At 40.4% G+C, this 24,761-nt stretch overlaps 3 protein-coding genes across 3 annotated transcripts in view; all 3 read left to right on the plus strand.

Moving 5' to 3' along the window:
- The window catches only part of LOC140930838 (uncharacterized), a 38,518-nt gene extending 14,460 nt beyond the window's left edge, over nucleotides 1-24,058 (plus strand). The window contains exons 9-21 of the mRNA XM_073380547.1: nucleotides 14,589-14,696; nucleotides 15,996-16,060; nucleotides 16,681-16,754; nucleotides 17,232-17,414; nucleotides 18,014-18,096; nucleotides 18,360-18,429; nucleotides 18,515-18,552; nucleotides 19,070-19,184; nucleotides 19,547-19,696; nucleotides 20,456-20,526; nucleotides 21,188-21,266; nucleotides 21,609-22,274; nucleotides 22,968-24,058. Coding sequence (XP_073236648.1) covers nucleotides 14,589-14,696; nucleotides 15,996-16,060; nucleotides 16,681-16,754; nucleotides 17,232-17,414; nucleotides 18,014-18,096; nucleotides 18,360-18,429; nucleotides 18,515-18,552; nucleotides 19,070-19,184; nucleotides 19,547-19,696; nucleotides 20,456-20,526; nucleotides 21,188-21,266; nucleotides 21,609-22,274; nucleotides 22,968-23,239 — 1,974 coding nt within the window. The 3' untranslated portion in view covers nucleotides 23,240-24,058. The remainder of the gene's footprint in view (nucleotides 1-14,588; nucleotides 14,697-15,995; nucleotides 16,061-16,680; nucleotides 16,755-17,231; nucleotides 17,415-18,013; nucleotides 18,097-18,359; nucleotides 18,430-18,514; nucleotides 18,553-19,069; nucleotides 19,185-19,546; nucleotides 19,697-20,455; nucleotides 20,527-21,187; nucleotides 21,267-21,608; nucleotides 22,275-22,967) is intronic.
- On the plus strand, nucleotides 452-1,938 carry LOC140929555 (BTB/POZ domain-containing protein 6-B-like). Its single transcript, XM_073379309.1, has one exon. The coding sequence runs from the start codon at nucleotides 452-454 to the stop codon at nucleotides 1,793-1,795; it is 1,344 nt and encodes a 447-aa protein (XP_073235410.1). The 3' UTR covers nucleotides 1,796-1,938.
- Nucleotides 5,682-7,435, plus strand: LOC140929556 (BTB/POZ domain-containing protein 6-B-like). Its single transcript, XM_073379310.1, has one exon. The coding sequence runs from the start codon at nucleotides 5,965-5,967 to the stop codon at nucleotides 7,315-7,317; it is 1,353 nt and encodes a 450-aa protein (XP_073235411.1). The 5' UTR covers nucleotides 5,682-5,964; the 3' UTR covers nucleotides 7,318-7,435.
- Nucleotides 24,059-24,761: the final 703 nt, after the last annotated feature.

Below are 24,761 nucleotides of genomic sequence, written 5' to 3' on the forward strand. Positions count from 1 at the left end.
CTCCAAGTGTAAATAGCCCTTGATTTGGTAAAATAAATTGGCTATAGTGTAAAAAATAAAAAATAAAAAAGAAGGTGACCGCAGCTACTAACAGCGAAATCCTTGGTTCACTCGTACTAAGAATTGTCACCTTGAGTAATACGAGATTGTATCTCATCTTACACTTGCAGTTATGTTCAGCCAGTTCTATAGAATACTTGTAAAGATGGAATATATTGTAGAGGTTGAAACCTCCATTAATCTCATAAATATTTAAAAGAGCATTTTGGAGATATTTTTGCATTTTGCTCCGTTGAAAACGCAAAGAAAGCATGGTTAGCAGCTCATTCTCTCTTGTGGTTAGCCTGTGAGTCGTGCAATCCCGCGCAGACTCAGCAGTATCGATTCTGAGAGGAAAGAGAAGTCGTGACTGGATTGTTTTAAAGTTTCTTAAAGCTACGTGGTAATCAAAATGGCTACCTTTAATGATAACTGGCAGACCAAACTCCCAACTATCAGCGAGAGAACCAAATTTATATTCAATAACGACTTGTTAAGCGATGTTGAGTTCGTAGTTCCTGCGTCGCTGAACGAACGTGAAAGCCGGAAGTATCAGAAGAGTATTCCAGCCCACAAGTTTGTTCTTGCGATCAGCAGTCCTGTGTTCTTTGCCATGTTCTATGGTGAAATGGCAGAGACTGCAGGCACTGTTCAACTGCCTGACTGTGATTATGAGAGCCTGTTGGAGCTGTTTCGTTACTTGTACAGCGATGATGTGAAGTTAAGCGGAAGTAATGTGTTGCAAGTCCTCTACTTGGCAAAGAAATACATGGTACCCTCACTGGCTGATAAATGCACTGAGTATCTCCGGAAACATTTAGAAGCGTCGAATGTGTTCTCCATTTTGCCGCAGGCCCAGAAATTTGAGTGTAAAGATTTGGAAAATCGGTGCTGGGGAGTAATTGAGAAGCACACCCAGAAAGCTCTAATGTCGGATGAATTTCTCACGCTTGAGCGATCAGTCGTTGAGTCTGTCGTGAAAAGAGAAATATTAAAAGTAAAAGAGGTGGATTTGTTCAAAGCTGTGGATCGCTGGGCCACTAAAGAACAAGAAAGGCAAGAGAAGACTCCTAGTAGGAAGACCAAAAGAAAGATTCTTGGAGAGGAGATTGTAAAAGCAATACGGTTTTCACTGATATCACAGAAGGAATTTGCTTCAGTTGTTTTGGATTGTGACATTCTCACTGAAATAGAGATTTGTGACATGATTAAGTACTACAATGACGGCGACCTAAAATCTCCTTTAGTATTCAAGCGTTTCCCCAGAAGTTTGCATCGATGTTACAGATTTGCACACATAGAAATCCCTCAAACTCCAATGGGTCCCTGGAGCAACATTGACACTCTCCCTAATGCTCTTAAATTAACTGTGAACAAACCTGTCCGGTTACATGGAGTACAGCATTTTGGCCGTGAGGGTGGCGAGTACACTGCTTCATTACAAGTAAAAGATGCAAATACTGGCTTTTCTCTTGTACAGCAACTAGGATCCTACTTTTCAGAAAAAGTGGACACATATGCTTATATGTATTATGGCTTTGATGTTGAGTTCGATAACCCAGTTTGCCTTCAGACAGACAGAACATATGAGATAATATCTCGTGTAAATGGTCCGATATCTTGCTTTGGAAAACTAGGCCGAAAAATTGTTCAGTCTCAAGAAATCATATTTTCATTTAGCTATTCAGCGGCTTCCAGAGGTGGGACTGATGTATCTCGAGGCCAGTTTCCTGCCTTTCTTTTCAGTACAATGTAGTTTTAGTTCTTAAGAAACATAATTCGCTGATTTCCTAGGAAGTATCAAGATATGGTTAACCGTTAGCCGTGAAACAACCAAACATTTTACTCGTTAAACGCAAAGAGAGGACGTCTTTGACCTTAAATCTGTCGAGAAATTAACCGTAATTTTCTGTTTCACTTAGTGTCAACAGTCAAACAGAGAATATCGATATCGCTTGTAAGGATTTCACGGACTTGTCCCGCGGCTGATGCAGCCTATTTTAGTTTTTACCTCTAGTCATCTTGGAAAGCTTTTGAAAAGGCCCCACCTTTTGAAAACTTTTTTTTTTTTTCACGTCAGGCGTGGACTCTATACTTTAAATAATATCATTACGATTTAGGCTATTGCATTGCAATTGAAGTTAATTGACTATGTACTCGCAATCCTCGGTAGCAAGTTTTGCAAAAAAAGTGTATTAATAAAGCGGAACAGCTTGTAGAAAAGAAAAAAAATCCCAAATGTAGCAAGAATGACACATTCAACTAGAATTGCAGGCTCCTTGCACAAGTGTATAACAAAAACTACAAGTATAGTAAAGATAACAGACAAACGAAACAAAAGAAAAAGAAAAAAAAAAACTTTAAACTACTCTCCCTCCTAAGGAAAGAATGTGTAAATGTATATCGCTCACCGTCAATCTTAATAATGCTCTCTTAAAAAGGTGAATTTTGTGGCGGCAATAAAAAGATTTTCCGGTGAATGGCGATATCAATTTGTGCATTCGTTAAATCAGTATACTTTAAGGTTTCTTCGTTTTGTCTTTTGTCTTTTTTTTTTTTTTTTTTCAATCCCAGACACAATCAGATGGGTATTAGCGAAGGTCGAGCAACTTTTCTGTTCTGTGGTACTGCCCGCCCGGGGTTTTAACTTCATGCAGTCTCACGCTCCGATCCGCAGACCGGCACTCATGGGCGGCGTTCAGTTTCCTTCAGTCATTCAGCCGTAGAAAATACTATTTAAAATTGAAATTTATTATAGATTTTGAAGCCTCTATTAACAAAGGAATATATTAAACAAAATTTTGAAGGCTTGTCTACATTTTCCTTTAAATTGAAACCTCGAAACTAAAAAAGTATGGGTACCCTGTGTTTCGTGCAATCTCGGGCAGACTCAGAAGCATTATCAAATTTGTTGCTTGAGAGGAAAGGAAGTTCGTGAGTTGTGTTGACGTTTAAACTTAAAGCTACTTGGTAATCAGAATGGCTGCATTTGATGATAACTGGCAGAACGCCCAACGAGAGAACCAAATTTATCCGGAAGAGTCAGAAGAACATTTCAGCCCACAAGGTTTTTCTTGCCATCAGCAGTCCTGTGTTTTGTGCCATGTTCTGTGGTGAAATGGCGGAGACTGCAGGCACAGTTCAACTGCCTGACTGTGATTATGAGAGTCTGCTGGAGGTGTTTCGTTTCTTGTACAGCGATGATGTGAAGCTGAGCGGAAGTAATGTCATGCAAGTTCTCTACGTGGCAAAGAAATACGTGGTCCCCCCTTTGATTGACACGTGCACTGTATCAACGGGGACGTTTAGAAGCGTCGACTGTGTTCTCCATTCTGCCGCAAGCCCATAAATTTGAGAATGAAGATTTGGAAAAACGGTGCTGGGGAGTGGCACAGTGAGCAAGCTCTAATGTCGGATGAACTTCTCAAGCTTAAGAGATCAATTGTTGAGTCTGTCGTGAAGAGGTACGCATTGAAATTAAAAATTGGATTTATCCAAAGCTGTGGATCGCTGGGCCACTAAAGAACTTAAAAGGCCGCAAGGGCTAACTCCTGATGGCGAGGTCAAAAGAAAGATTCTTGGAGGAGATAATGTGAAAGCAATACGGTTTTCATTGATATTGCAGAAGGAATTTGCTTTAGTTGTTTTGGATTGTGCCATTCTCAGTAAAACAGAGATTTGTGACATGATTAACTGAAGTAGACTATACTTCAATGATGATAATGGCGCTGCTTTAGAATCTCCTTTAGCATTCATGCATTCCCGTAGAAGTTTGCATCGATGTTCCAGCTTTGCAGTAATAGAATTCTCTAGAACCTCCGATGATCCCTGGAACAACATTAGCTCTTTTCCTAGTGCTCTTGAAATAACTGCCAACGAACCTGTCATGTTGCATGGAGTACAGCTTTTTGGCAATGACGGAGGCAGTACACTCAGTTTCATGAGATAAGATGCAAAAACTGGCTCTTCTCTTGTACAACAATCAAGATCATACTTTTCAGAAACAGATGACACATTTACTTATTATGGCTTTGATTTTTTAAGTCTGATCTCCCAGTCTCTCTTGAGACAGACAGAACGTATGAGATTTTATCTCGTATGAAAGGCCCGAGATCTTGCTATGGAGAAAGTGGTAAACCAGACGTCGAGTTTCAAGACACCTGATTTTCATTTAGCAACTCAGAGGTGTCGACGAATGGGACTAATGTGTACAGAGGCCAGCTTCCTGCATTTCTATTCAGTCCAATGTAGTTTTGATCCCTAAGAAAACCTAATTTGCTGATCTCCCAGAGGGTATCAAAGTGTGGATAACCGTTGCCATAAAAAGCCAAACATTTCTTCGTTAACATAAATATTTAAAGTCGACTGTAAACATTTTTCCAGGAACCACACAGTGTCAAACAGAGAATACCGATATCACTTGTAAGGACTTCTGGTAGCTGAAGGAGCCTATTTGGTTATCCATGTATCCAAGAAATTTTAGTCCTGACAAAATCGTCCATACTGTGTGCGTCCACCCCTTCATGTAAGCTGGGGAAAAATTTTGCATTTCAAGCACCCGCGCGTTTCAGCGGTAAATGGTATGGCCACCTGGACTTTTAGAGAGAAAATATATAAACAACAAAAAAGCCGAGTCATTCTTTCCACTAAATTTGTCGTCAATGCCTACATTGACGAGGATAACAGAGAAAGAGCTAGAGCGAGAGATAAAAAACAAAGGAGACCAATTTCGTTTGGAAAAGGAACATGAAAATGTTATCTTTTAGCGGTGGTGCTCTCTCCTCCGCAGAGGCCTATATTATTGCCTTTTTTAAAGGGATACCCAGCGGGAGCCTCTGCGGAGGAGATAGGCGGCGGTTAGAAAATGAGAAATGCTAGCGCCCAGCAAGGTGAAAATGAGCGGCAGTGAAAAATAAAGTGAACAGGAACACATACAACATTTCTTCTCAAGAGCGTGCAGCTAGGAAGTTTTGCGTTCTAGTGGTACAAAACAGCAACAAAGAAATGTACAAAGAAGTTTGCTACACGTTCTAAGATTTTTTTGCCAATGAGACCTATTGATATTTTTTGGCCGTTTTCGTTGCCGTCGCCGCTTAGCACTAACAACTGTTAACCATAAAGGTTATTACCTCATTCACTAGACCCATGGTTACCGTAATATCTTACTCTTTAATTCAAACCGGAGTCGAAAAAGTCCGCCAATATTTGGTAATTCCCAGGCTAAAGTTTCTTAATTCTTCAGATGTTAATTATAAGACTAACACAATTATGATAAATACAAAATGATCCTCTCTCCTTATGGGGCTTTTCAGGGCTAATGAAACAAATAAGTCAAATGGAAAACAACAAGTTTAAGAATCCCAACTGCTAGGTGGCGATCCAGTTGGCTATTTTTGAACTCGGGACTACCAAGGACAAAATCCAGCCGCTAGCGGTCAGGGCTAGAGTTGAACTCGAGGCTTCTGGATAACAAGTCCAGCACTGTAACCACTCGGCCACGGTGCCTCCAAGTGTAAACAGCCCTTGATTTGGTAAAGTAAATTGGCTATAGTGTAAAAAATTTAAAAAAAACTGACCTTTGCTACAGCGAAATTCTTGGTTCACTCGTACTTAGAATTGTCACCTTGAGTAATACGAGATTGTACCTCATATTACACTTGCAGTTACGTTTAGCCAGTTCTATAGAATACTTGTCAAGATGGAAAATATTGTAGAGGTTAAAGCCTCCATTAATCTCATAGACAATTTAAAGAACATTTTGAAGGCATTTTTGCATTTTGCTCTGTTGAAAACGCAAAGAAAGAATGGTTAGCCTGTGGGTCGTGCAATCCCGCGCAGACTCAGTTACTAGATTGATTCTGAGAGGAAAGAGACGTCGTAACTGAATTATTTTAAAAAGTTTCTTAAAGCTACGTGGTAATCAAAATGGCTACCTTTGATGATAACTGGCAGACGAAACGGCCAACTATCAGCGAGAGAACCAAATTTATATTCAATAACGAATTGTTAAGCGATGTTAAGTTCGTAGTCCCTGCGTCGCTGAACGAAAGTGAAAGACGGAAGAGTCAGAAGAGTATTCCAGCCCACAAGTTTGTTCTTGCGATCAGTAGTCCTGTGTTCTTTGCTATGTTCTATGGTGAAATGGCGGAGACTGCAGGCACTGTTCAACTGCCTGACTGTGATTATGAGAGTCTGTTAGAGTTGTTTCGTTACTTGTACAGCGATGATGTGAAGCTAAGCGGAAGTAATGTGATGCAGGTTCTCTACTTGGCGAAAAAATACATGGTACCCTCACTGGCTGATAAATGCACTGAATATCTCCTGAAACATTTAGAAGCGTCGAATGTCTTCTCGATTCTGCCGCAAGCTCAGAAATATGAGGAAAAAGATTTGGAAAATCAGTGCTGGGGAGTAATTGAGAAGCACACCCAGAAAGCTCTAATGTCGGATGAATTTCTCACGCTTGAGCGATCAATCGTTGCGTCTGTCGTGAAAAGGGAAATTTTAAAAGTAAAAGAAGTGGATTTGTTCAAAGCTGTGGATCGCTGGGCCACTAAAGAACAAGAAAGGCAAGGGAAGACTCCTAGGAGGAAGGTCAAAAGAGAGATTCTTGGAGAAGAGATTGTGAAAGCGATACGTTTTTCATTGATACCAGAGAAGGAGTTTGCTTCAGTTGTTTTGGATTGTGACATTTTGACTGAAACAGAGATTTGTGACATGATTAAGCACTACAATGAGATAGATTTAAAATCTCCTCTAACATTCATGCATTCCCCTAGATGTCATAGATTCCATCGATGTCATAGATTTGCAATTCTTAGAAGCCCTGGACTGATCTCAGATGATCCCAGGGGCCATAGTGGCGTTCGTCTTAGTGCTCTTAATATAACTGTCAACAAACCTGTCAGGTTACATGGAGTACAGCATTTTGGCCGTGACGGTGGCGAGTACACTGTTTCATTAGAAGTGAAAGATGCAAAAACTGGCATTTCTCTTGCAGAACAATTAGGATCCTACATTTCAGAAAAAGATGACACACATGCTTGCGTGTATTATGGCTTTGATGTTGAGTTCGATAACCCAGTTTGTCTTGAGACAAACAGAACATATGAGATAATATCTCGTGTAAATGGCCCGATATCTTGGTTTGGAGAAATAGGCCAACAAACTGTTGAAATTCAAGAAATCAGATTTTCATTTAGCAATTCAGCTGCTTCCATCTGTGGAACCTCTGTATCTAGAGGCCAGTTTCCCGCCTTTCTTTTCAGTCCATGGTAGTTTTAGTTATTAAGAAACATAATTTGCTCATTTCTCAGAGCGTCTCAAAATATGGTTAAAACGTATAACAGCCAAACATTTTACTCGTTAAACGCAAGGAGAGGACGTCTTTGACCATAAATCATTAAAGAAATAAACCGTATTTTTTCTATGATTCACTCAGCGTAAAACCGTCAAACAGAGAATATCAGTATCCCTTGCGAGGACTTCAAGTGACTTTCCCGCGGCTGAAAGAGCCTATTTCAGCATTTGCCTTCAGTCATCTTAGAAAGCTTTTTAAATGCCTTATCTTTTGAAGTTTTTGAAACTTGTGTTTTCTAAGTCAGCTAGGTATTTGATATGTTAAAAAAGTATTATTATATGAAGGAATTGCGATTGAAGTTAAATGACTGTGTGCAAGCAAATGTCGGTAGCAATTTTAGCAAAAATGAGTTTAAGGGAGACTGCTTGCAGAATAGAAAAAATCGCAAATGTAGCGTGAATTACAAATTCAACTAGGATTGCAGGCTGTAGCAAAAATTTGCTAGGAAATTTCGTTAGCAATTTTAACATGACAAAGTTTAAAACTGCTTGCACAAGTGTATAACAAAAATTGCAAGTATAGTAAGAATTATAACAACAGGGTGTCCAGTTCCTATTTTTTCCTATATTTTTAGCCTATTTCTATTTTCTCCTATTTTTTAACTAAAACCTCCTTAGAATTTTTCCTATTTTTTAGCTTGTGAAGCCTATAAAATTTGTAACAAAATTGAAAATGGAATTATAGTTGTGTGTGTTTTAGAGTGAGCTTTATCATAAAGCAAGTAGTATGTCGACTTTGATGCTCTTATATTAGCAAAAATAATTGCCAACGAGCAGCCTCGCGAAGACGCGAGGTGGCGAGGCGGCAGCCTGAAGAGCCGTGGGTGATTTTTCCAGGGGCAGAAAAAGTCTCGAATCGATGCAACACAGAGTAATGTAAGGCTGACGTAATGTAGGAGAGAGAATGCATTGTTTTCGAGCGAACACGTGATACAGATCAGAGAATCCATGCACGAGCCGTGTGCGTGTTTGTGAGTCCCGTGCTCATCCCGTCTTCAACCAATCGTCGGGTGGATCATTTCCATCCTACGCGATATCTGTCGCATTTGCCCGCTGGAATTTTTTATTGCATGCCGCTAAGAAAAATAGTAACGCAGCGAAATTTTTTGGGTCTTTGAAGCAAAATAATTCGGAAGGCTTCATAGCTCATTGGTGCACCATAAAGTTTTTAGCTTTAAAAAGAGACCAAATATAAGTCTCTACGTTGAATATTCGCGGCCTGTAATATGATTTTTCGAGGATTTTATGTTTGATTATAAGTCAAAGACCAGTAAATTCAGTTTTACGCAAAATGACTTGTGCGCAACTTGGGACAAAAACACGAACTTCGATATCTCGAAAAATTTGCTTTGTAAAGCCAGGATTTCAAATTCTTTACGCAGTAGAACAGTTTAGTTCACTATTTTCAAAAGACAAATTAAAGCACGGGGCACACATACACCGAACCCATGACCCGCCTTCCCCGCTCATGTCGTGGTAGAAATGCCGTGCTGTTCCCAGCCATCAGCACCCCATCTGTTGTGAGGAGGGACTTAAAGGGTTAGAGCGGTTTTCATTTGAGTGTCGAAAAGTAATTGGTTTTGCACTTTCTACACGATGCGATTGGCTAAAAAGATTCGCGCCACCTTTTCATCCAATCAGAAGTAAAACCAAAGCCAATTGTGACGCGTTCGCATGCATTTTCCCGCGCTTTGCGTCAGCCACATGTAATTACTTCGAGTTTTGATTGGTTCAATGTATTGTCTGTGTCCTATGTGATTGGCCAGAGTAATTACTTTGGTTTTGGTTTTACGACACTCAAACGAAAACCACTCTAAACTGCCTCCACTGATTAGGTTTAAGCACTGTTTGGAAACTGGTTAGGTTCTTTTTTTGGGGTTGGGGTTGGGGTTGATGCTATATGTACTTAAATTGTTTCTCTTTCGTCCAGCAAATCCTCAGTGGTCTAGTGGTTAGCGCGGTATACTGAACCATTTGAGTCGTATAGGTTCGAATCCTACTGTCATTGGTATCAATTTTTTTTTTCCTTTCAAATTGAAGGCACTTACCCTGTGTAAATTTCATAAAGGGAGGAAGGGGCTACTGCCGATGGGATCTAATGCTGACTAATTTACAAGTAACTCGTGATCCACCTTCCCTGCGCATGTCGTGGTAGAACTGCCGTGTGGTTCCCAGCCAACAGCCCCCACATGTGTGGAGCTGGCGCTTGATAGACTGCTTTGCACTCACATCGGTAGTAAGGGGCTTTTGAGACGCGGGTTTTCCCCGTTCATCAACCCAATGGCTTTGCCACGCTAGTGGACCCCAATAAGGGCGAAACAGCTGTCTGTGGCTGCCACTGCCCGCGTGATATGGTTGTGCGCATGCGTGAGGTACTGGCCCAGCCGTGGGTTGGTGTATGTGTGCCCCTTGCTTTAAGTTTGCACTATTTCCAATGCAATCGAATTAACTTCAGTCTATTATCCATCACTTACTGTATTTGATGACAGTTCTGACTAAACAAATCCAACAGGTAAAATCTTTGCCCGTTGGCACTTAGCGATAGCTATAACTAGTAGTTACATTTGTTGTTTCCATGACCTCTATTGCCTTTTTGATATCTGTTAACAACTTTTTTATGTTGTTACTTTTTGTATGATTCTCTAGTGCACCTACATGTATTGTATGTAGGGTTATACAATTTAGTCCTCATGACTATTGAATAATATTGTGCATAGCCCACTGAAACTGCATTTCAGTATCTGTACATGTTATATTTTATTTTGAAGTCTTGCTCGCTTTTATGTTCATCTTTGAAACTGAAAACAGGATCAAGCTGTCCTCTCACAACACAGGTCAGATAAATTATCCAATCAGCTTCTTGTTTAAAAAAAACAATCTCTAACTAGATTCTGGATGCTTCACGAAAAGAACAGACTCAGGTTTCGTTCACGGCACTAGCTCTCTTGGTGAGCCCTTGTTAACAGCTGTTCCTAAGCAACTGACGAAGGATCTAATATTTTGATTGCGAAACCGGTCTTGCAATCATAGCTAAGCAGAGTGTTACGTTCTTCTTAGAACTTAACCATGACACACTTATAATCTGATACCAAATAGATTAGTGTCATTTTGCGTACACCGCGGAAAGCATGGTTCTGTAATTACATGTAAAACTATGCGGTCTTTTGATTGAAACAAGCATATTCTCAACCAGCTACCGACTGCAGATTGATGGACGGAAAGCTTTCCATAGGACTTTTTAGTTCTAGTTCGATATCCTTTAATAACAACACAATCGTAAGAAATTTCTATCCTAAGAAATTTCATTCTTCGAAGCTTTTCAAAAATTTGCCGCCAACTAACTTGAAGGGAATTTGCATATGATCACCTTAATCAAGCATATCATTCTGATTACAGCGTAACTGAGCCAATAAACTAAACGTTTAAATACTGATCACTCCTTCTAAGCCGCGAAAGTCGATCTAAACCTTGCGAACGTAGAAGCTCAGGACTCGTAGCCTTTATTATAACTCTGATGGGGTGCAAGGAGCCTATCTTTGTCGGCGAGAGTACTATGGATTTTCCTATTTTTTTCTGCTATTTTTTAATACAAAGTTTTCTTTTACCGATTTTTTTGAACATCCATGGCACTGGACACCCTGTAACGACTTTAGCAAACGAAAAAAAAAAGCTTGAAACTACTCTTCCTCCTAAGCGTATATCGTTCACTGTGAAACTTAATGATGCTTTCTTTATAAGTCGAGTTTTGTGGCTGTAATAAAATATTTTCCAGTCAATGGAGATAGCAATTTAAGCATTCGTTAAATCAGAATATTTCAAGATTATTTCCTTTTGTCTTTGTTCAATCCCGGCCACAATCAGATGGATATTTAACAAAGTTTGAGCAACTTTTCTGTTCTGTGGTACTGTTTCTTGGTCTTTACCAAAAATCTCATAGTGAGGGCATTTAATAGAAACCAATACCATTATTTCTTTGGTACAGAACTTTTTGTTTCTCTTCGTTTTCAAACACTATTACATAACATTTCAAATTTCAGCTCTCTATTCGATTTTATTTACGTGAACTTTATGGAAAAAAATATCGTGACCTTATAAATTCCAATGTTTGTTTTATAGGTTGTTGTTGTTAATAATGTAAGCCTACTGAACAATCCAGTCCCATAGCTCTGTCAAGAGCCGACAGAATGTCAATAAATTCGCTTTTGTTCGTACATCACGCTTTTGTATTCTATATTGTGCAACCGATTCAACGGATATGTTTTTTGAATTATTATATATTCAAATTCATGACATCATTTGCATTTCCTTTTATGCTGACTCCACTGGCCTTTTACGTACGTAGCTTGCGCAAGTTTATCACGAAACCATAAAGATTACCCGCCGCTAATTTCGGATTGCTTTCTTCGAAAAGGAACCAAGGTCTTACAAGATTGTTGCAGGTATTCCCAGTGAGGTTTCATTCAAACGTAAGCATAGTTTTGCCGCTTCAGAGTTAATATTCACCGGCCGCCTTCCTCGGTGTTAATTTATAGCCATGGCACAAATGCTAAAATGAAATTATTTTGGCGCTAAAATCCTAGTGATAATTCCATCCAAATTTACTGCCAATTCGAATCTTGTCTATAGGTCTGTTATCGTTGTTTTTTTTGCTTTTAAGCTTGGTGATGAAATTTTAAAAACCTTCAAAGTGTCTTCATTCTACACATGTGTAGTTCGTGCTTGTTAATTTGCTATAGGCTAATGTTTAGGACGAGCTGTTGAGTCTCTTTATATACTTGTGCGGTATTCAACTAAAGCAACTCAAATTAGTTTTGTTGCCCGAAGTCTAAATCCTAAGGCAAACGCTTAACGGTAGCTCTTTAAATGCTTGTATTAATTAATATTAATCGACGAAAATTCCGCTTCTTTCACGATTATAAGGTTCTGTTGCTTATACCTATTTTCATTTGATTTCCGAAACCGTCAACAATCGACGTTAATTTCGTTATTCCTTGTGAATTTAAAAACAAAACATTAAATGTAATAGAAACGGCTGCTGTACGCAGTTATACTCGTATATTATAAATTAAGTACCACTCTGACAGTAGAGTCATCTTGACATCTGGCAGAGAGCTGTATTCATCCATCGCAAATTTGTTGCAAAATTAGGTGAACGTAATGATGATCTATTTTTATCAATTTTCCAACGAGAAACAAAAGCAGTATTTCTTCTCAAAGACTAGGTTCGCTAAGTTTGATAAAATAAAAGCCTGGTACCAGTAATAAAGGAAAGTAATTGTGAGATTGAAATAAATTGTACAACCATACGAATACTGTGCCGAATAAAATGCGCATCAAATATATATGATAAATAATCTTATTTAAGTAAGATACCCACGTCACTTGCAGGTGATAATCATGCTTGTCCCCCGTAAGTCATACGTAGAGTGATTATGAATAGGGAAATATTATGACGTTTCAATTAGAAGTGTCCCTTGGTGGGATTTCGTCTTAGAAAGAAAGAAAAAACAAAACAACAACAAAAAAACTTAGTAATAATCTGTTTAGTCTGTCTTTAGTCTATGGTTTTTACTTGGCCTATTCCTGCGTCTCGCAATGTTTCCTTGCAAGAGAGAACAACTTTGAATTTATTTTGGTGGTACTCTTTCTATCTGAATTTTTTAAAATGTTTTTTGTGACAAAGTTTTCGTCTATCTGCGTCAGTTTATCCAGTTCTATTTCGCCTGACCGCCAGCTCGTGTCTGTATCTCATTTTTTACAGGATAGCAATAATTAGCTGTTCATCATCTCTTGACTATGTCTATACCAGGATCTTCTGACTCTTCCAACAAATTCTGTGTCAGTAGATGGTAACGTTGAATAGGGCTGGCAAGCATCTTGAAAGTCCTTGAATTTTAAAATTGCAATCGGTGCTGGAAAGTCTTTGAATTTAAGTACTAAATTTATCCAATCCAGATTCTCAAGTGCCTACAAGAAGCAAACACTGAAAGACCTTCAGGACAAAATTGGTCACATTGTAAAAGAGCTAAAAGAAAGACACATACTCAAGGCTTTTTTAACATTGAATGAAATCGTTGAAAAATGGGAAATGTGTCCACTTGAAATTCCTCGAAAGGCCCTTGAATTTTTTGTTCAAAAAAGGGTACGAACCCCGTGAATTACGTAAAAATGTTTCCAATAACACTGAGTCGGAAGTGTCCTTGCGGGGTACCTTTATATTAGGGTGTACAAACAATTCTCAAAATCCCAGTGATCCCCCGTTTCGTACAGTTCCTACTTCTTTACACCCTGCCGCCAGAGCCTGGCTTTTACTTGTTCGATTTTGGCGTACCCAAGAAAAACTCTGCGTGAATCGATCAAGTTCTTTGTTGAACATGCAGTCGTTGCACGTTGCTAAGATATTAGTTTTGAACCGAGACCTTATAGCCGTGCGGTTGGTACCGCGGGCATAGTTATGACCATGCACATGTTTATCAATAGACAAGTTTGTTCCAGGCGTTCAGACTGTGTTGCGTGCGGGGATGGCGCAAAGAGATGTGAGAAGGAGGGCTAGGGTTCTCCCCTCTCCCTCTCCCTCTCACCCTCGCCCTCTCAGGGCTTTTCTGAGGGACAATAATTCTTCTAAAATTCCATGTACCAAGCCGTGATTTTTTCCGTCATAGTTTCGCAAAATTTCACCATGAAAGTGCTGAAGATAGGAATCTTCGGGCGATTTTTCACCGAGTAAAGAATGCATTATCTTGCAATATTTTTACCAAATGTTATTGCAACTGGAATTCCTTACTTACCTGCCAAAGATGAACTTGTTTCCTTGGACCGCCTTTCTTCCCCGAGGGCTTTGAAAATGGTATAATTCAAAAGGTTTTGGTCTGGCAACTATAATGACGTAGGCAGCATTTCACTTTTTGGCAGTTTTCTCGAAAATGAAAATTCTTTGGATACTTTGATTGTGATTTTCGAAAATGTTTCACCGAAGGGTTCTTTCTGACTTACAATGAATTATTTCGAAATTTCAGTTTTGACGGCGAATTCTCGATATTTACAGATAGCCAAACGTTTTCAATGTTTTCAAATCCTGTGGTAAATTATTCCAAATTTTAGCCCTCCTTTCCTCCACCTCTATATTTTAATGAACATTTTCCTAAATTTTTTCCACTGACTGATCGTTTACTGTCCGTTTCGATCTGCAGAATGGAAAACTAACCAAGGCGGAGTTCGTGAGCTGGATGAGGAAACACCCTCTCATACTGGACTCGGTATTCAAGCACACAAGTATTCAGGACAAAGAATTTAGCAAGGTAAGGGGCTGTTTACATGGAGGTGGGAAGATCCTAGTACCAGGAAGATCCAAGAGGGCGGATCATCCTAGCGCCATATATTTTCTGTATTCGGTTTACATGCAAAGGGCTGTGCCTTATTCCTAGAGCTGGGATCTTCCTAGTACTAGGATCTTCCTAGCTGACAGGTAGGAAGATCCTACTACTACGAAGATCCTAGCACCATGTAAACTGCCTTTGCTAAAAAGATCGTAGTACTAGGGACAAACCAGACAAAAATAGCGGCGGGTCGTTCAGTGGCTAATGGCCGACCATTTCGTTTGGCGTTACCTCGATAATTGTGTGATTACTGTGATAATTCTGCTGAAAGGTAGTTGTTAACGCCAGTAAAGAGAGCAGAAGGGCCCAAATTGTATGTTTTTTTTGTCGCCCGCCATTTTTAATTCCTTCTCAAACATTCTATATTTGTGCACCACACGGACCAAAATTTCTGCATGTAAACCCAACGTAAAGTTGATCCGCCTCCTCTGATCTTCCCGGTACTAGGATCTTCCTCCCTCCATGTAAAGGGCCCCTATAAAAGCATTACGCTATAACGCCTAAAGGACCTTAAGATCCGTGAACGCCAACGTCAGGGAAAACAAAAACGTCACTCAAAAAGTGAATTCGCGTTCTTTTTATCTTGATTGTTATTATTCCAACTCATCTACTTTGCCAATTGTAGGCGAAATCTCTTGGAGAGGCATATCCAAGTTCAAAAAGAGAGAAAATTTTGTCGTCCGTTGTTTTCGTCCTACATGGCACGTGGAATTAGGCATTTTCACGTTGAAGTCGTGCAATTGATGGCAAAGAAATGCATAAAAAACGCATGATGCACGTGCAAAGTTGTTTTGCTTATTAAGGGCCTGTTTACTTGGAGGTAGGGGACCCCAGGTAGGTGAGGTATCCCGCTTAGGTGGGGTAACCTGCCTGTCCATATAATCTGTCATTTTAATTTGATCACGTTTACATGATAGGTGGGGCGACCCGTCACATGTTACTTCACCTATACCTGGGGTCCCCCACCTCCATGTAAACAGGCCCTAAAACTCCGATTCCACCGGTCTGGACAAATGTTTAAATGGACGGACGAATGTTTTACCTGTATAAACTGTTTACACGGAACCGTGCAAATTCTGTTACAAAACTTACACGGTCCCTTAAGAGGTTGTATTGTCTCGCCAGTTGACCAATTTGGAAGGCAGCGGAAAGATTGCTCTATAACTTCGGAAAAGAACGTGATGTTAAATCCTTCATTATTTGTTTTCGTTGTTTTGACAGTATGATCGTCTTCGAGAAAGCCACAGATCACCTACCATTGTCACATCAACAAAACAAGGAACACGGTGAGTTACAGGCATCTTTTCTGGCACACCCTCAGTACATTTTTAGACTTGATCAGAATTACAGTCCCCTCTCTATCGCCGTAAAGCGGACCCCTAAAATCAGTCCCTTAATTTTTTCAGTCATTTTTAACTAGGAATAGCCAAAGCCTAACATTTCTCTTTTTACGAGACCCTTCCCCCCCTTATCAAGCTCTGGTACAATTGAGATTCTTCTTTAAATTAAGTCATACTGTTTAAGTTTATCTTTTAAACGTCTTTAAATGTCTTTGTAGTTAAAGTATGTAAGTACTTCTCGAGAGGGTTCCCAATAGGGTTCTTCAATCCCATAATCCCGACCCAAAATTTCATGCAATCTCTTAATCCTGAGGGTTATTTTTGGCATCCCACCTCCCTAGCGTACTTTCAATCCCAAATCTCGTCCCGATTTTGCTTTCAAATCCCGAATCCCGAGCTTCAAATAAAGGAAATCCCGAGTTCCGAAAAACCTATTGAGGACCCTCTCTCTAGGCAGATAATATCTCCAGCATAGACACCTTGTGCCAGTTACATTATAGTGTTCGTGTCCATTGGGGTTGACTTTATTTTATATCTTTCCTTATCCCACCCCCCTTTTTTTTCAGACGCACAGAGTTGTTAAGCCAAACGTGGGTTGATGGCTTACAGCAAGAATCTCAAACGGATCAGACAGCCAATGGTGAGTCCTGTCGCACCCTCCTCATTGATCTTCAGGCCTAATTAAACTAGGAAATATTATTGCTGGGGAGTGGTTATTGCGGACGCAAATGTCTCCAAGTTTAGAGGCGCGAGGAACAGATCTTTCGTTGGCAAATTTTCTTACCTTTGTTTTGAGCGTCAAAATGTGGCACGAACTAAAAAGTGGCCAAAGAGAGTTCACTGACGTTCTTACCATGTTTTGACGTATTTTGAGATCTGTAAACTGAACAAAACAGAATCTAACTCGTTTATACAAAAGCGAGAAGGAAAGGTGGCACCAAAGCGATCGATTGTTTAATGGTGACTCTAATTATTGCACTTGCCACGTCAACAAGGCTACTCATCGCTTTTGCTCTTGTTTTTTCCTTACATGTTAACAGCTTCTGTTAATATTATTTTCGTTGGAAACCCCTTACTTGTGCTACTGGCGATATTATTTGCTTGTCGTGTTTTATAGAACCTGCATTCAGCGGAAGCTACGGAGACGCAGATTACCTATGGAGCCCAGTCTTTCCGGCGAGCCTAGGCATGCCGTGCGCACGCAGTAGGCACTCGGTTTGTGTCTGGGGAGGAGAGGTCTTCGTGTATGGAGGGCGAGGAACCAGAGGAACGCTCAAAGACTTCTGGAGATATGAAATAGGTGAGAGGTTGACTTGTTTGAATACCCTGTGGTAGTAGCTATAATTTGTTTTTGAACGCGTTTTTTTCCTTTCTACTTGTCATCCCCTCCAGTTTGTGCATGTTTTAACTAACCTGATTTAAGGGAAGTGTGTCTGGCTCCAGCTGGCATACAAGGCATTTTGTTTTTGAAATCCTTTTAAATCTTCTTCAATATTGTCCATCCGTGCCTACTTTACACTGTGAATCAGAAAGATCTGTTTTAGCCCCCAAAATAGGGCCGTTTCGGTGAGTAAAATACAGTCCTAATTTGGCTCCCTTAAATTAGGGCCAATACAGTCTAATTAGCTAGGGCTGATTGGTACCAGAGCTGAAATAGGCCCTACCGTGGGCTGGAATAGCCTTTTGGTTGAGCTCTTTTGGCCTGAATTGTGCTCAAATGGCTCCAGGAAGGGCTGAATCAGACTTTGGCCTGCAGGGCTGAATTGTCACTTTGGGGCTGAAACAGATCTTTTTAATTTTCAGTGTAGTATTTGCAGTGTTGTTTACCCATTCTTAATATTTTGGGCCGCTCGACAGCTCTCTATGTTCTCAGTGTTTTTTGATCCTTTTGCTTTACAGCCACTAACACTTGGAGTGAGGTTGTTGTAGAAGGCGACTTCAAACCGCCTTCGCTACAGGAACACACCGCCGTTCCATACAAGGTAGTAATTTCAATTAACAGTTTAAATCCCTATTGTGCAAAATCAAAAAAGAAAAATAGCACCATGTTAAAGGCTATGAGGTGCGATGTCCTTCTAATTTCCTTGGGGTGCGAAATGATGTCTACATGAAATTCATTATTTTAGCTCGTTCAGTGTTGTTTCTTTGTGATGCAAAGGATTTCACTACTCTAAATACTTTCATTTGAGGTACCTACTAAGTCTTTTTTTGTTTTTGTTTTTTTCTTTTTCCTCAATTATTACAGGGTAATATGTACGTGTTCGGCGGCGAATTTACAGCCACGAACGAGACGCCGTTATGGACTTTTAATTTTCGTAAGTGCGTTGTGTTTTCCTTTGAGATTATTCTTCACCTGCGTTCTTTTTCATTTCTGATACAGACTCCTTTTTTTCTTCTTAGGTTCGCGGGTGTGGAGAAAACAAGCCGCAAAATCCTGGGTAAGATTAGATTGATTTTCAGCTGAGTGCCAAAAAGGCCTGTTAAAGGGCGATCTTAGCCCTGCTGGTGCGGTGATTTCCTGGCAGTTTTGTTACCATTATTCAAACTTTATCCTACGGGCGCCTGCGTTGTAAAGGCTCATCGGGGCAGCTCCCAGTTTTCTGATAATTCTTGCGCAGAAAATCGCTGACTGGGGATAAGTCGAGTAAAAATTCACTATAAGTAGTTTAGAAAGCAAAGGCACTTTCGCCTCAAACATCGCCATGAAATCACCGCTAGGTTACACGCGCAATTTGAAATGGCAGGAAAAAGTGCATGAAAAATCACATTTTTTTAGCGAGCCTTTAGTAAAATTGTTTTTCAGTCTGTCACACTACTTATGAAGGGCAAAGTAATCGCGAATACTGGAAAAAGCTTTTCACAATGATACATCAGGCAGGGCAAACATCTTCCTAAAATCCACTTTTCACTGTAGCTTTTCTTTTCATCTCTGTTTTCTCTTTTATAACTCCCTAGGGCCCAGGAACGCGTCGATCTCACACTGCTGTTCACCATGAGGGTTCTATGTTTGTATTTGGTGGGTATATCGACATGAGAGGTGCAACCAACGAACTCTGGCAGTATGAACTTGGTGAGTCGGTTTCCATTGTTTCCTATCTACTGACCACAATTTTCGAGAGTGCACTAAGCATGCTAAGAGGTTTGGTGGGCTGTCTCGACTCATAATTCAACAAAAAAATCCGAACCATGGATGGGTTCTTCTCACCCAGTGGTGCTGTGATTGTGGTGACAGTATTTTCTTACGAAAAGGCAAATTCAGCTGTTTTTTTTTTTTTTTTTTTTTTTTTTTTTTTAATGTGATTTTCTGCTAATAATAATATTTTCACGTACCTGCGTTACATTCCCTTAAGGTTTACGAGAGAGCAAATACGATTTTGGCAAAGACTCAATTTGACATTACTTTTAAGACTTTTTTTTTAAACTTTTTTGCAGATACTTCAAAGTGGGTCAGACTAAAGTGGAAAGGCGAAGGGCCAAGCCCGCGGTACAGTCATTCAGCGGCCGTGGGAGCAGCTGGCATGTGGGTGTATGGAGGCTTGGAAGGTCTACAGACCAAGAACGATCTGTGGAGATGGAGCTTTGGTAAGTACCAGTAGTAATGGGACTGGGTAAGGTAGACAGGTTTTAAAAACATACGAAATAACAAAACTAACTGATAAATGAAAGTGCATAAACGTCACCCTCTTGATCGTACTGGTGACTGAAAGCGATTTGTATGGATTCTGCAAGAAGTAGCATCCTGAGTGTCATATCAGGTGATTCGCCTAGAAATATATCTCGGGGATAATATATAGATTTAGCCGAGGCCAAAACTGAAGCTCTCGGTGATTCTTTTAAGAAATGTCTTTCTCAAGTAATTTAACTTCTGCCCTAATCAGAAAGTGAACTGAATTCCTCTTTAAAAAATGGACATGAGCTCACAATCAATTGAAAAATTATTCGCCCGTGACGCACGTTGACGTGAAGCAATCTGACCGATCAAGGCTCCGAAAAACGCACAAACCTGAAAGGAAGAACGAAGGAAAAGCGAGTTCTAGATTTGAGATTTACACGTTGAAGCAGTTCTTCGCTGGCTGTTCTCTTGAAGACGACAAATTGGGGGGGGGGGGGAGAGGGGAGGGCGGGGTGAGTGGAAGATGTTCTCACCCTGTGGTCTCACCCTGCAAGTGATGCTTTTGTCAACCGATGTTTAATGTGTTCTTTCCAGTGGTATCGACAGATTTTCCCTAAATAACCCGTGTCAAAAGTTGAAAAAACCGGGGAAGAGAAAAAATGCTTAACTCTAAGTAACTAATATTTAAGGGTTCCCCAGCGAAGCTCTCAGTTTTGTTTCTTTCATAGTTTCTCACTCGTGGTCGAGAATTAAGAGTCGAGGTGGTCCGCCGGGCCTGTTTGGTCATTCTGCAATCAAGGTAAGGAGTGAAGTAATCTGATCTCTCATACTAAGCAGTTAATGTAATGATATACTGATCTGCCACCATTTTATATACTAAACAGTTAAACTCTAGGAGAAATTAGTTTACTTGCGTTGTAGTTGAGAATGGTGTGTTCTTGCATAATTTTTGCCTTCGACCAATGGCAGGTCAAGCTATCTAATGTGCCCGAAAGAAAAAGCGGCTTCACTTTTCCTAGGATCGGCTGATTTCGAGGTCACTATCTAAAGCCTAGGATAAACGATCAAATATTTTCTTTTGCAAATAATGTTTGATCACACGTCGAACAAAGTCAGTGATCCCACATTAACCTTTTCCTGCGTGTTGTACATTTTAAATACAGTGTAGAGAGGGTCTCTTCCAACACGATGGTGGACGAAAATGTTTTAACGTTTAAAATAACGGGGACTTAAAATAACGAGCACCTGTGGAATCATGAGTTGGAGCCAGTATAACGGCCCATCAAATCAAACGAGGGGACTGAGATTATTTTACCTAAATATACCCGAAGTTTTTGGAGCAGTACAGCGGTCCATGTTTGGTTGATGCTTGCCGGATATCCTCTGGTTACCCTCCTACTTGAGTTGTGCTTTTTGATTGATTTTTTCCAATAGTGAGTGTCATTTCCGTGTGTTTATAGGTTGGAGACGGGATGTTAATATTTGGAGGGGAGACAGCTGACGGCGTTCTGCAAAATTCAATGTGGCGGCTTGATCTAGGTATGAAAAATTGCTATCCCTCGATAGAACGCGGTTTCATTGGATTACGGAAGACCCATGAAGTCCTTTGGCAAATAAAAACAAACAGACAATGCAGTGAACCGATCAAGACTTGAAACTCAAATAGGCCGAAAAATGCATTTTGGTTTCAAATGTACCGAGGGACAAAGAGGAACAAGTTAGTTCGAGTCTGTCAACGTAAAGTTGTTAAATCGCTGTAGTCGCGAATATCAAAGCATTTCCGAGTACATTTTTCAAATAGCCCTTTCATTGTCTTGGATGTAGGTTACTTAAATTGATTTGTTCGGCTGAAACCAACCTACGTATTGTAACGTCTTTCAGGGAATCGCACGTGGACAACTGTTCGCCCCAGGGGTCGGATATCTCCACCCGTCCGTAGCTGTTTTTCCATGGGGGTAGTAACGTCTTCCGCGTTTCTAATATCTGTGCGACCATCGACGTCCCACTCCGCCCCACCCTGTACTCCCATGCCGTCTGGCTTTCTGAAGGAGGAGAGTCTGGACAGTCGACTGACCACTCATGGGGACTCTACGGGGGAATCCTGGCGCGAACCCGTCACCCGATGGGAGAGATCTGCAGCATCGTTGGACTCACTTGATTCAACAGCGCCTTCATCCAATTCTACAGTAAAGTCTCGCGATGCTAAACGCAACCAAAATCGACCTGCATCCATGTTTGGCACTCAAGTTTACGAGAATTCTCGAGGCATGACTTTGTCGGATGACTCTCTGAACGGAAACGAGCCCGACAACTCGACACACGCGGGCAATAGAGCCCAGAATCTGCCCTCTTGGGGAGATTTTCGGGCCACAAAAGGCCGCGTCCAAAGCCATGAATTTTTAAATGTGGATTCCACTATTATCCCCACGGATTTAAGGAAAAGTTTGACTCGACCATTCGCCTGTTTGTTGGTGCTTGGAGGCAAGACGCGTGTTCAGGCTGATATGGCAAGAACTCTTGATATCTGGCGGTGTGATATTGATCCAGGTAAGAAACGGGCTGCTTCTCATTCTTGCTCTGACAGGTTTTGTTTCGGTACTCCGGTTTCGCCCTCCATAAAAACCAATATTTTCAAATTCCAATACTCCACTTCCACGCCACGCAGCTCTTTACAAGGTCTCACAGTATTGGCTGTGAAAACAATAGACATAGAGATATAATAGTGACTCTATCACGAAAACAATGGAGCTGCGTGTTTTGGAGAACCGATGAACTGTTAGAGGGTTTTAAGAGCTGCGTACTAACTGCATAATGCGCCTTATTTGCCCCCCATAAATTTAGCCACAATTGTGTTAGAATTCCGAATATTTTCGTACAAAAAGTTTATCATATCAAAGATGTTATACGTTTCTTGCGGCTAAGGGGCTGAGATGCGTTTAAAACATGTTATTTAGCCTGATTTTAGCCTGTACGTTTTGGTTTTTTTTCCAATTCAGACCTCCAGGAATTTGCCTTTTGTCACAAAATATGCATACATATGCGCGTGGATGCACGTGTATCGGAAACAGTTCTCTAGGGTACCATCACGTGGTCTGAAATAAGAAAACAAAAGATACAAGCTAAAAAAGTCTATTCAATCTGGAATGCTATACAAAGAACTACTGTGTGGATGTGCTACCTCTAAACCGTCATTAAGTGATTGATTGATCATTTATTTATTTATTATTTATTTGTTTTCAGTCAAGAAAAAGCCAACAGAGAGACACATGGAGAAAATTACTGTGGCAAACAGTCAAACGGTGGAACCTCACGTCCCCCTTAGGGTCCCCTATAGGAACTTGGAGCTCTCTGCAGATATTACCGCTGACTCGGATGATTTGGATAACGTGTCAGTCGGAAGTGACTTGGTTTTAGCAGATATGTCTGATAGCGATACTCGGAGTGTGGATTTCTTATTGGATGATTATGACTTCCAGACATCGTCACGTAACTTTCCTAAAGTGTCCGTTTGAATTGCTCTCTTCAGATATGTGCCGCTTATTTTGCACAGAGTATGATTCGTGACAGCCTAAATGACGACTTCCTCGGCTGGTTTCGGTGGGTCTTCTTACTGCACTCGACTCTCTCTCTCTCTTCTTATTTTGAAATAATGCCAAGCGCAAGGGAATACTGAATTTTCCATGAACTTATAAATCTTAATCGACTGAAGGGAATTGCCAAATTTGTAATGTTAATGTTGTCTTTAATATATGGAACTTTAAACGCCTAAAAGAGTAGGTCTGTCACGATATTTTTTTATTCATTAGGTTGTAACTTTTAAAGTTATTTCGAAATTGAGCCAAACATGGATATGATTACAAACAACAAACTTTAAATTTTGCTTGAATATTTTAACATGCAGAAACTGTGTCTTGGCTAATTTACCACGTTTTACACTGGTACTCGACCTTCGAAATCAACGCTGTTTGGAATAGATTTCCGTCAATCAAACGGTTCAAACCCGGCAGTAGCCCGCGCTCTTTGTATCGTTTAATTGACGGAAACTTTTAAAATTCTCTAATGTTATTGATTTTGAAGGTCGTGTATGGTAACTTGAAATGCCCCACCTTTCTCCGAAGTCTATTCGACTGAGTATTTAGGAAGTAGAAGATATTTTTCCGTCCTAAGATTGTTAGTTTAAATTGTCGGTCGTAAATATTATTATGCTGCATGTAAAAAATTGTATATACCAGATGAAAAAATAACAGCGTTTATAATTTAATGGTAAAGAAATTAAATGGCATCGCCCAGTTTAAAATATGTTAACATATAAAATAAAAATGATCAACTTGTAGTGTCGCCTACTGATTTCTCTTTGAAGACAAATTATGAAGCTTGGCTTCCGTGCTATCGTTTTAATGGTCTCCATCGCACGAGTCATCTCAAAGTGTATCCAGGCGATCAAAAAGATAAGTGAAAACACCTCTGATGTGTTCGATGGAGGGCTTCACGGACGGCTAAGACAATCGGCCACTTTCGATTTCTAATCTCACTTAGTTTCAAAACGAGCCCACCTGCAAAACCCTTCTTGTAAAAATGGGTAGACTACGAGTAGGTCCCCCTTTTTCCTCAGGGACAGTAGAGCGAGCGAAACGCGAGCGTCCCGCCGCGTATCGCCTTTCTCGCGTGGGGTGATTTTCACTCCCGCGCGCGTTTCCCACGACTTCTAGAACGCGGTGGCTGATTAAGGACTGGAACTAGAACGCCGTCGTTTGCGCGCGAAAAGTAAAGTTAAGATCCCCGTCGCGATGCAAGACGACGCGGCTGCAAACCGCTCTTTATCAGTGTGATTCTTCACGTATTCTTCGGCAATTCTTTCGCAGAAATAGCAATGGCATCATTTAAGAAAGTCCAACAAATGCTTTGTTTGTGCTTTGTTCGATAGCATCACCTCCACTTCTTCGTTGACGCTTCGGTTTGTCATCGCTTTCATCCGCTAATGAACCTCTTTTATTCGTCTCAGACAGCTTCTCCATCGCTTTAAGTCTAACATCT

This window comes from Porites lutea, chromosome 3, assembly GCF_958299795.1.
Source record: "Porites lutea chromosome 3, jaPorLute2.1, whole genome shotgun sequence".
NCBI lineage: Eukaryota > Metazoa > Cnidaria > Anthozoa > Scleractinia > Poritidae > Porites > Porites lutea.